Source organism: Bos indicus, chromosome 27, assembly GCF_029378745.1.
Source record: "Bos indicus isolate NIAB-ARS_2022 breed Sahiwal x Tharparkar chromosome 27, NIAB-ARS_B.indTharparkar_mat_pri_1.0, whole genome shotgun sequence".
Classification (NCBI taxonomy): Eukaryota; Metazoa; Chordata; class Mammalia; order Artiodactyla; family Bovidae; genus Bos; species Bos indicus.
In genome coordinates this window covers 33386758-33399118 of record NC_091786.1, presented here as the reverse complement: position 1 = coordinate 33399118, position 12361 = coordinate 33386758, and the positions used below count along the sequence as shown (strand labels likewise).

The window sequence follows — 12361 nt, the reverse complement described above, 5'->3', positions numbered from 1 at the left end:
ATAAAAGCATTATATTTAATGTTGCTGACTCTAAAGACATATCTGTATTCATTAAGCCAACAAACTCAAGCTAACTTTAATAACAAATATTAATTTAATACTGAATAATTCCCAGAATATGTGAACCTGAAATTAATTTGGGTTAGTTTCTAAGAATTTATATAAGCATTAATTTCCTGTGTAAGCCAATTAAATAGAGCTCATTTCCAAATTAATTTCTGTGATACCACCCAAAGGTAGAGACATATCATATTTAAAATGATATCTATATATAACAAATAGTGAAAGTGAAGTCGCTCAGTCGTGTCCGACTCTTTGCGACCCCATGGACTGTAGCCTACCAGGCACCTCTGTTCATGGGATTTCCATTCCAAGCAAGAATACTGGAGTGGATTGCCATTTCCTTCTCCAGGAGATCTTCCCAACCCAAGGATTGAACCCGGGTCTCCTGCATTGTCAGCAGATGCTTTACCGTCTGAGCCACCAGGGAAGTCCATATATAACAAGTAGAGACATATCTATATCATAGCTATAAAGGACAAACATATAGAAAGGCACAATCAGATCTCATAGCTTCACTGTAAAATTTAGTCATAAATCAGATTTTACAACATGAAACTCAATAGCTTGCAAATGACAGTTTGAATAAGTTAAGTTTCCCAGCTTGAGTTTTTAAAAGAGACTTCTTTTCTGTCTCTCTCTCACTTTTTTCCTCTCAGTCTCAGGAATTAGGTCTGGTAGAATATTTACAGCTCAAAGGCACAGAGAAGGTAAAGCAAATTCTTCCTAGAACTTGTTCCTTTAAGGTCAGCATTCTGAAGATGGTTTATGAAGCCAACTTTCTATAATTGTATGCACAAAAGAGTTTTGGAATGTCAAAAAGAGCCCCCATCTTGCTAAAGCAATCTTAAGAATGAAGAATAAAGTTAGAGGGGTGGGAGGGGAGTCTGGGGGAGGATGGATATGTGTATATGTATGGCTGAATTCCTTTGCTGTTCATCTAAAACTATTACAACATTGTTAATCGGCTATACCCCAGTACAAAGTAAAACGTTTTTTAAAAAAAAGCTGGAGGTATGGTCATCCCTGACTTTAAACTGTACTACAAAGCTGCAGTAACCAATATGGCACTGGCACGAGAACAGACACACAGATCAAGGGAACAGCCTAGAGAGCCCAGCAATAAACCCACATAGTTATGGTCGGTTAATCTACGGCAAAGATTTTTAAGAATATACAGTGGAGAAGAGAGTCTCCTCAGTAAGTGGTACTGAGACAACTGGGCAGCTACATGGAAAAGAATGAAATTAGAACATTTTCTTACACCAAATACAAAAATAAACTCCAAATGGACTAAAGACCGAAGTGTAAGACTGGAAACAATAAAACTCATACAAGAAAAGCTAAGTAGAATGCTTTGTGACATAAAATTGAAGTGGTATTTATTTTTGGATCTGTCTCCTAAAGCAAAGGAAACAAAAGCAAAGATTCATGACATCTAGTTAGATTCAAAAGTTTTTGCATATAGCAAGGGGACATATGTATACTTACGGCTGATTCATGTTGATGTTTGGCAGAAACCGACACAATTCTGTAAAGCAATTATTCTTCAATTAAAAAATCAATTAATTAAAGAAGGTTTTACACAACAAAGGAAACCATCAACAAAACTAAAATACAACTTACTGAATGGGAGAAAATAGATATGATATGACTCATGAAGGGTTAACATCCTATATATATATATATATATATATATATATATATATTCATCCAATATATATGCTCATCCAACTCAGTATCAAAAAAAAGGACTCAATTTAAAAATGGATAGAAGACCTAAATAAACACTTTTTCCAAAGAAGACATACAGATGGCCAACAGACACAGAAACAGATGCTCAACATTACTAATTTTCAGAGAAAAGCAAGTCAAAACCACAAGATACCACCTGACACCTAGATGGGTATCATCAAAAAAAACTGTAAATAACAAATATGAGTGAGGATGTGGAGAAAAGGGAACCCTTGCACACTGACAATGGGAATGTAACTTGGTGCAGAAACTGTATGGAATTTCATCAAAAAACTGAAAATAGAACTTCTTACCATACAACCCAGCAATTCCATGGGCTTCCCTGGTGGTTCAAATGGTAAAGAATCTGCTTGCAATGCGGGAGATCAGGGTTCAGTCCCTAGGTTGGGAAGATCCCCTGGAGGAGGGAAAGGGCAACCCACTCCAGTATTCTTCCCTGGAGAATCCTATGGACAGAGGAGCCTTGGAGGGCTACAGTTCATGGGTCTGATATGACTGAGTGACTAACACATCACTTCCAGCAATTCCACTCCTGGGTGTTTTTCCAAACAAAACAAAAACACTCTTATGGATACCAGAGGGGAAGGTTAGGGGAAGGGATAGTTGGGAAGTTTGAGATAGACATACACATACTACTTTATTTAAAATGGATAACCAGTCTGGTCCCAGCGAAGCCAGCAAATTCGGGCCTTTGGCCGTAGCCTTTCTTTGGAGTGTGCAGAGACAGTGAGAGGCAGACCAGCAGGTTGAAGCTTAAAAGTCATGAGTGGAGACCTGAAACGAATAAAAGATGTCGTCTAAGAAGTCACACGAAAGCCATCATCTAAAGATGCTGAGAGTAAGGATCTTTGTGATGAAGCGTCTATACCTGGTACAGTCTCAGCCTCGGTTTGAGGCTGAAAAGGATGCTCCAGAAGACACTAACCTGGGACACTAGCAACCGTGCTGAGCCGGCTGCCCTGGACCCAGGGCAAAATTTCTTCTGTGTGTAACTGGAACAGGCTTGGGTGGAGTGCTCTTGTTGCTTCCCCTGGCCTCCTCTTTGGGTTGTGCTAAGTGGTACTTAGCAGCTAAACAACAAGAGCAACAGCAAGCAGCAGGGAAGGGGCTGTCACGGTGGCTCAGTGGCAAAGAACCCGCCTGCAATGCAGGAGGCATGGGTTCGATCCCTGGGTCAGGAAGATCCCCTGGAGGAGAAAATGACAACCCACTGCAGTATGCTTGCCTGGGAAATCCTATGGACAGAGGAGGCTGGCAGTCTACTGTCTATGGGGTCACAAAAGAGTCGGACATGAGCGAGCAACTAAACAAGTGGCAAGGAGACTTGGAGATGTTTGTTTTCTTTGCTAGGTGCCTGCAGTGTGAAACAGAGCTGAACAGCTTTGCCTGAAGCAAGTGAAATGATTCCTCTCCTAAAATAAATTATTATTTGTGATAAATAAATAAAAAGGATAACCAACAAGGACCCACTGTATAACACAGGGAGCTCTGTTCAATATTACAGGACAGCCTGGATGGGAAGGGAGTTTGGGGGAGAATGGATACATGTATATGTATGACTGAGTCCCTTTGCTGTCTACCTGAAATTATCACAACATTGTTAATTGGCTATACTTCAATATAAAATAAAACATTTAACAAACAAAAAACAAAAACACTAACTCAAAAAACAACATGTGCCTGCATGTTCCTAAGCAGCATTATGTACAACAGTTAAGATATGGACGCAACTTAAATGTCCGTCAACAAATGAATGAATAAAGACGTGGACTACTACTCAAACGTAAAAAGGAATAAACTTTCACAACCACATGGATGGACCTGGAAGTATTGAGCTAAGTGAAATAATTCAGACAGAGAAAGACAAAGGCTTATATGTAGAATCTAAATAATAAAACGAATGAATAATAAAAAAAAAAGGAAGAGTTCCGTTTTGACGATTTTCAGGGTGACATTTCCTTCAGTTCCCAATTAAATAAGGACTTAAAAGAGTAAGTTCCTTATGTATTTTACATGAATCTGGCTGGGGTGTTAGAGGTTGGCTTTCTGGCACCCTTTCTTTAACCTAACTGAGAAAAGACACTAGGCCAACCTCACTCACTCCAGACCATTCTTTCAACTGCTGGATATAGTGTCTTTCAACTAAGCAGATCCCAGGGTCTTTCTGGGAGGCAGAGCTTGGGCAGAGGAACTCTCCCAGTATCTCTCAACTGGGGACCAGATACCCGTTACACACCACCAGATAAAACTCACCAGTATCAACCAAAACCCAGAAGATTTAAGAACCAGGAGAAACTTACCCCAATTTGTCTGGACTGGCTGAGGACGGGCATGTACTTTCAAGGCTCCAGATCCTCACCGAGTTCAGGCCAAGGAGAGAAGCCATCTCTGTGCTCCTTCACGGTCACCAAGGCTGCTGACTGAAAAACAAAAGAAGCACAACCAGAGAGCTGTGAGTTTCCGCTTTATCTGGGGGCTTCCTGAAGACCTGACCCTGGGAGACGGCCTCTCAGAAATCGCTGAGGAACTGCTCTGAAGTGGCCGAGGGCCTGGGGAGGTCGGTGTATGTGGGATTTAGGTGAGGGGGGTACCGACACTCAAGCGCACATTTTGGTAGAAGTTTGCTCCTGGTCACCAGCAATGGGTTTCTCTGTTCATGATTTTAGTATGAGAAGATGTAAGAACCCAAACTCATAAAAAATTTCTCTTGATAATGTTATAATATTGAGGCTTCCCTGGTGGTCTGGGGGTTAAGACGCTGTGCTCCCAATGAAGAGGGCAGGGGTTCGATCCCTGGATGGGGAACTAAGATTCCACACGACTCATGGTGCAGCCAAAAAAAATGATAATATTGTTAACTCTCTAAGGACTCATTTCGCCTGTTTTTTGCACAGTGCAGCCAAAAAAACAAAACATGATAATATTGATAACTATCGAAGGACTAGTTTTCCCTAGAGCACAAATTGCCTCATCCTTATCTTATTCCTAATTTCTTTTCATGATTACTATAGGTCAGTGACCACAGGGGCAATGACTTGATTCGTGTAGAACTGGGGTGGGGTGGCCTCTGCCAGCTCCCAGCAGATGCCCTGAGCACTCTACCTGGGCAGAGTTTCTCAAAGCCTAGAGTACAGTTCATAGAATACCTTCATGGCAATCACTTTGGAATTGTTTTTTAAAATGCAGCTTTCACAGTCTCAATTCTGGACCTACTGAACCTGGAGTTTCTGAGTGGTGGGCGGTGGGGGGGGGCAGGGGTGGGGCGCGGTGCAGCTGCAGAGCCACACTCTAAACAGCAGGCTGCTGGCCAACCGATGTCACATGTGCGCACTTTTTTTCTAAATTGCCTTGACCACTGCTTCTCCCTTTTCTCTCCCCTCCATCCATCCCGGTCAGGATCAACCTCCCTTCCCCTTTCTGCACCCTCCCTCTCCACCCCAGCTCCCCGCAAATGGCCAAAGACTCCTGGTGAGGCAATCTCTCTATCCTTGGTGCCTTCTTTTCCACGCTGAGTGATGGCTTTTTTATCTCCCGATGATGAAACACAGCCTTCAGCTGGAGGTATTTAAGGCTCAGAAACACATCATCTGGCCGCAGCTGCAGGGCCCGAGGCCACAACCCTGTCAGGCTGAGGAAGCACAGGAGCAGCCATCCTCCGGGACCAGAGGCCACAGCAGGAGCCCTCAGCATCCCCGCCAGACTCCACACCTGCCCCTACTGCCAGGAAAGATGCTTCTCGCGACGTTTAAGCTGTGTGCCGGAAGCTCCTACAGACATGTGCGCAGCATGAAGGGTGAGCTCCCGGGACCCTGTCTGGGCGGCCAGGGGCTCTGCAGTGTCTAGTGGGGAAAGGGCACACCTCGGGGGCAGGCCTCTCAGGGTCTGGCCCCAGCTGTGCCTCTCATTGAGGCAGCCTGGGCAAGCCTCTCACCTTCTGCACCTCAACGGCCCCCAACTACCCCCTCACTGAAGAATTGAGCTGGACACGAAGGTGCCTTCCAGGCTCGGTCATCCCTGGCATCCTCTGCAGGGCTCCAAGCCGTCTTGGCTTCTACCTGACTTTGCCTTCCTCTAGGATGGGTACCAAGGGTGCCAGGGAAATCCTGGCTACAGTGGCAGTGGGGGGAGCCCCGACTCCAAGCCCCCATGTTGGCAAGCCTGAGAGCTGATGGGTGGGGGAGAGGGAGAGAAGAAAGGGGAGTAGGACAAGAGCACGTGGGGGGCGTGGGGGGGCCTCTTTATCAGCATCATACAGTTGGGAGTATGCGCCTTAAATACCTCCAGCTGGAGGTGGAAATCAGTGCCTGCAGGACCCAGGGTCATTTGAGTCAATCCCCTCAAGGGGCCACAGAGCAATCTAAATGAGTCCTTTCCAATTACATTGGGCTCGGCTGGCTACTGTTTAGATAGAAGCTGCACTGGGAGAACTGCACCAGCATGGGACTGTTCTCTCAGCAAGACCCCCCCAGGCACACGGAGCAGTTATTCTCACAGACCTCAGGGGACAGGGTGTCTGCAACACTGGGATGTTTTGGTTGGGCAACTTCAGCCAGCCTGGGTGTGGCCCCCACCTTCAGGTGGGGCCAGTGAGACAGAAAGCAGGTTTCTGGGCCCTGGAGTCATCCCTCTGGGAATCCTTCCCGATCAAGTCACTTTCCCTCCAGGCCGGCTTCCTCCTCTGTGATGAGAGGAAGGGTGGAAGGGTCCATCTCTAAGAGGAGCTTTCCTGCTCCTAAGCAATGATTTCCCTCCGTTTTTGGCAGGGCTGCAGCAGCAGGCTGTGCTGGCCATCGGCCAGGAGCTGAACCGGAGGGCCCTAGGGGGCCCGGCCCCAGCTGCGTGGATTAACCAGGTTCGGCGTCGCGGCTCTCTCCTAGGTAAGAGCTGAGGTTTCTGGGCTTCTGCCAGTAGCAGGGGGCTCCCGGGTGCAAGCGCTGTGTGTGTGGCTGTGATCCCCCAGACCCCGTCCCCCCACCCCTCCACCTTCCTCACTCCCTCTATGGGAATGGCGTTGTTCACAGCCAGACCTCTGTGTCTAACTCAACCTGCCGGCTGGGACCCTGTGACTTTGGTCTGGGCTCTTCCGGGATCCAAAGGGTGAAACTGGTGGGAGGCTAGAAGCTCAGTGTCTCCTTGGCTTTGCATCCAGGTTCTCAGCTGGAAGACCCTCTCTACAGCGACCAAGAGCTGGCCTATATCCAGCAGGGAGAGGAGGCCATGCAGAGGGCCCTGGGCATCCTCAAAGACCAGGAGGGCTGGAAGAAGGAGAGCCGGCAGGTAAGGGGGCCACGGAGGAACCCACAGCTCCTCGATGTTACGGTACCATTCTCAAGGCCAGCTGCAGACTCTGCTCCTCTCAGAAGTCCAGCCTTGAGCAGTAGTCACTGGACAGCAAGCAGTTTTTTGTTTTTGTTTTTGTTTTTAATTTGGCTGCCCTCAGTCTTCATTGCTGGGAGCATCTCCTCGCTTTCTCTAGTTAAAGCGAGCAGGGGTTGCTCTCTAGTTGCGGTACAAGGGCTTCTCATTGCCATGGTGTCTCTCATTGCAGAGCACAGGCTCTAGGGTGAGCGAGCTTCAGTAGTTGGAGCTACTGCGCTGTAAAGCCACAGGCTCAATAGTTGTGGTGCATGGGCTTGGTTGCCCCGGCATGTGGGATCTTCCCAAACCAGGGATTGAACCCATGTCTCCTGCACTGGCAGGTAGATTCTTTACCGCTGAGTCACCAGGGAAGCCCCAGTAAGCAGTGTGAATTCTTCTTTCCCAAGAATATACCCCCAGATACTCTTGTCCCCCATCAAAGATGTTCTGGAGACTTGAGTTTGAAAAAAGCTATCCCCGTGTCTTTAGCTCCCCTCCAGGATGTGCTGTACACCCATTCAGATCATGCAGTGGGGATTCTAGGGTCAGGAGAGGCCTCATCCTCTGGTCAGAAGTGCCAGGGCTGAAGCACCCTTAGCCCACCTCCTGGCTGACCTTGCAGGAGTGACCTGGGTTCACCTGTGACAGGGCTGGTCTGGAATACAGGGGGCCAAGGCCCTCTGGGAAGAAGGCAATGGCACCCCACTCCAGTACTCTTGCCTGGAAAATCCCATGGACGGAGGAGCCTGGTAGGCCGCAGTCCATGGGGTCGCTAAGAGTCAGACATGACTGAGCGACTTCACTTTCACTTTTCACTTTCATGCATTGGAGAAGGAAATGGCAACCCACTCCAGTGTTCTTGGCTGGAGAATTCCAGGGACGGGGGAGCCTGGTGGGCTGCGGTCTGTGGGGTCACACAGAGTCGGACACAACTGAAGTGACTTAGCAGCAGCAAGGCCCTCTGGTGTGCCCCGCTCCTGAGCACTGCCCTTTCACTGGACACTGGGAACAAGGACTTCTGAGTCCTTGGAGGGCTCTGCTGAGAATTGGCTCTATTTCCGTGGCCAGTTCACAAGCCGCCCACTGGCCAAAGTTCAGGCGAGGTCTTTCCTTCTCCGGGTTCTCTGAGTTAACAGACTACGAGTTTGGGAGTCAGGAAATCTGGGACCTGGGCCCAGCACTGCTCTTGCTAAGGGTCCTGGGGCATCTCGCAGACCTTCTCTGGCCATACATCCTTCTGGTGTAAAATGAGGGATTGGACTGCAAAAAAAAAAACCTGTGTGAAATTAGCTGGTTGCAGACCACTTTCTTCACTCCCAAATGAATCTCTCTCTCTGGATCTTTGAGCTTCTGAAGTCAAGTAAGGGCCTTCTCAGGTGGACCTACCCACCCCTGCCAACATTTACCCCCAGGATGTGGGAAGACTCTGTAATGAAACATGTTCATTTTCTCCAAGTTAATCTCAATCAAAAACCCAATGCAGGTTTGTTGAAAATTTTACAAAATAATTCTGATTTTTATCTGGACGAATAAATACATGTCAATGTTTAAGAAAATACATTGATCCTCAAGAAAAAAGGGCCCAGGGGACAGGCAGGTTACCTCTCCAGTCCTCAGCACATGTACAAGGCTGGTGGCAGGAAACAGGACCTCCTCTGCCTTTATCAAAGACAGTTCCAGGCTTCCTCGGGTTCAGCCTAGAGTTCCCCTGGCTGTTCCCTTCCTGCCTTGCCAGGCACTGTCTGTGTCCTACACTGGGAATATTTTTCCTCTTAGCATTTCCCCGGGGCTCCTCTCTCCTCACCAACAGGCCAATGGGGACGAGGTGCTGAGTAAAGTGATCCCTGACGTGGGCAAGGTGTTCCGGTTGGAGGTGGTGGTGGACCAGCCCATGGAGAGGCTTTATGAAGAGCTTGTGGAGCGCATGGAGGCCATGGGCGAGTGGAATCCCAATGTCAAGGAGATCAAGGTGGGGAGAGCTGGTAGGAAGGGTGGCTGCAGCAGTCACAAGGGGGCGGCGGCGAGCTGGAGGTGGTGCCTCTCCCCCTACCTGGCTGAGTGTCTCTGGTTCCCTGTGGCCTGGCAGGTCCTGCAGAAGATTGGAAAAGACACGGTCATCACTCACGAGTTGGCTGCAGAGGCGGCAGGAAACCTCGTGGGGCCCCGAGACTTTGTGAGCGTACGCTGTACCAAGCGCCGGGGCTCCATGTGTGTGCTGGCTGGCATGGCCACACTCTATGAGGAGATGCCCCAGCAGAAGGGTGTCATCAGGTAATACTGGCAGCAGCCTCCAAAGCTCCCATTCATTTATTTGGCTGGGCTGGGTCTTAGTTGCAGCACGAGGGATCTAATTCCCTGACCAGGGATGAACCCAGGCCGCCTGCACTGGGAACATGGAGTCTTAGCCACTGGACCATCAGGGAAGCCCCAAATCTCTCTTTTCTAACACAGCCTGGGGACACATGCTTGCCAAGTGTGTGATGAATCTCCAGCTTCAAGGATCCAACCCTTGGTTCCTACCCTCCGTCTTATTTTCCATAGCAGGGGAGGAAGACAAGATGGGCCACACTTCTAGGGCCAGGTTGCGCTGACCCTCCCAGCAAGTTTAAGAAACTTAGTAATTTTCTAAAACTAGAGGTAGGGCTAGGTTTAGCGGGTATGCTCAAGTCCAACTGTAATGTTGATGAAAACAGAGTCCATACCACTTAGAACACAGTTGCTATCGGAGTTCCCCAGGGCCCCCAACACCACCCTGGACCCTTTTCCAGCCTCCCCGTTATCCCAACTGAGAGGCTCTGCAGGCCTCCAGGCTCCAACTGGCATTTGTTCTGACGAGCTGGTGACCCTGCCAACTGTTAAATCTCACCCTTGGCAAATAGCAATTCTCCGATGAGACTTAAAAAAAGATGAGGTCCGGGAGGAATGTGGGTAATGTAACTAGCCAGCATTCAAGAACTCGGGCTTGTCCTCTTGACCTGATGTGTCTTTACCCGGCAGAGCGGAGCACGGCCCCACCTGCATGGTGCTCCGCCCCTTGGCTGGAAGTCCCTCAAGGACCAAACTCACCTGGCTGCTCAGCATTGACCTCAAGGTAAGGCGGATGGGAGGGGCCCACGGGGGTGGTGAAAAAAGTAGGCTCTTACCCCTCCCACCGGCTTCCCTGGTGGCTCAGATGTTACAGAATCCGCCTGCAATGTGGGAGACCGGGATTCAGTGCCTGGGTGGGGAAGATCCCCTGGAGAAGGGAATGTCAACCCACTCCAGTATTCTTTCCTGGAGAATCCCATGGACAGAGTCTGGTGGGCTCCAGTCCATGAGTTTGCGAAGAGTAGGACACCACTGTGCAACTAACACAGCCCTCCCATATCAGCCCACAATAACATGAAGGACCCTCCTCCATTTTGAGAGAAGTGGACCGCTGCAGTGGGAACAAACTTGAGTGATGGCCTGCTATCCCATCATCTCAGAAGCCTGCAATGGCTCCCTCTTACATTTCATATCCAATTTCAACTCGGTAGTTATTTTAGAAAGAAGGAAACTTAGGCCCCCAAAGGTATGGTAGCTAGCTCAGGGTCACACCGTAGGGAAGACAGGGCTGAAACCTGTCTGGACAAATCCCTTGCTTCTGACATGGTCCTGACAGCAGGGCAGTAATGCAGTCTTCCAGCCCCTGACCCTGAACAACTGGGAGGGTGCACCTCCCAACAGGGCTGCAAGACCGAGCCCAGGCAACCCACCAGGTGTGTGACAGGGATCGGCGGTGTCTAGGAAGGGACGCCAGCCACAAGACGGCCAAATTCTTCTTTGACTCTAGGGATGGCTGCCGAAGACCATCATCAACCAGGTCCTCTCGCAGACCCAGGTGGATTTTGCCAATCACCTGCGCAAGCGCCTGGAGTCCTGCCCTGCTCTTGAAGCTAGGTGTTGAAGGCCAACTTGCGGCTCCACCAGCTCCCGGCTGAATGGGTTTGAGGGCTCACGAGGAGGCCCCTGCTAGAAGACTCCAAGTCTGTTAAAGATCTCATCTGAGGACAGTGGGACAAGGTGGTGGCACGTTTTCAATAAGATACTACAGCTCAGCTACTACAGCAGCATTTTAGTACCAAGAGAATGCGGACAAGGCTCTTCTAACTTCATTCACTGATGAGCTGTAAAATGAAGCATAAGGGTCTCAAAACATTTGTGAAACTTTTTTTTCCTGGGTCCTGACAGCGTCTACCTAAAAATATCTTGAAAATGCTACCAGTTAAGGAATGCAGGGTGCAGAGGGTGCAGAACCCAAGGATCAGGTTGTCAAGCTTGAGGAGGTCAAGAGGTCTGTGGGCAATATGTGCAGACCGAGGTCTTGCACAGGGCCTCCCACAACCCTCTGCTCCTCTACCAAGTGGGTGGACAGCTGCACCAAAGAGTAAGCAACTCCCACAGCAGACGGCTTCTAGAACTCTAGTTCAAGTGACCTTACGGAAAAAATACAGAACTGTTATACTGATTCCCGTACTTCTTCCATGACAGGAGTCAGAATAAAGAATTGTAACTAACATAAAAACTTTCAGTTAAGTCTGTACCCGATTTAAAATTCTACTTTTTAAAAATCCATGCTAATAAATGGCAAGCTCATACTAAAGGAGCCGTGGATAAAGATTTTAATTAAACTAAATTTCTTACTTCATTCAAAGGAAAAACTCCAGGGGACTTAAGAATTTCAATTATGTAGGATGTTACTGGAATCTTTCATAAAAATTTAATTTGGAAAATACGCACAAGACTAAATCAGTTCTTACAAGAACTCTATAGCTGGTAGCTGATTAATGGGCATTGGAAGATGAAGATTTTGACTGAAGATTTTTATTTACCTAAAAGGATAGAATCAAAAGCGAGGGACTGAATGGTATTACGGAGAAAATCAAAAAGCAAATTTTACTACTTTCCCATTAGTTGCTTTAGATCTGAAATAGGAACTGAATCTTTAGTCTGGAGTCTATTCTGTCCTCTTAGCTTGACTCGGGGCTGCAATTTCTCTGCTTTAACAGGTCAACGTCTTACTATCTTGGAGGAGATGGCTGGAAGAAGGTGTGATAGCATGAGAGCAAAATCCCTTTCCAAGGTCTGAGAATTGGTGCTCTAAACATCTAAGTTGAGATGGGGTTATCTGGCTAAAATACATATGCAGGATGAAAACCCAACCATT

General features: G+C 48.1%; 1 protein-coding gene across 1 annotated transcript; it reads left to right on the top strand.

Annotated features, from left to right (window-relative positions):
* The first annotated feature begins 5385 nt into the window (after window positions 1-5385).
* Window positions 5386-11797, top strand: STAR (steroidogenic acute regulatory protein). Its single transcript, XM_019953515.2, has 7 exons — window positions 5386-5608; window positions 6579-6692; window positions 6965-7092; window positions 8984-9142; window positions 9260-9444; window positions 10171-10264; window positions 10988-11797. Exons 1-7 carry the CDS (start codon window positions 5545-5547, stop codon window positions 11099-11101), a joined length of 858 nt encoding a protein of 285 aa, XP_019809074.2. The 5' UTR covers window positions 5386-5544; the 3' UTR covers window positions 11102-11797.
* Window positions 11798-12361: the final 564 nt, after the last annotated feature.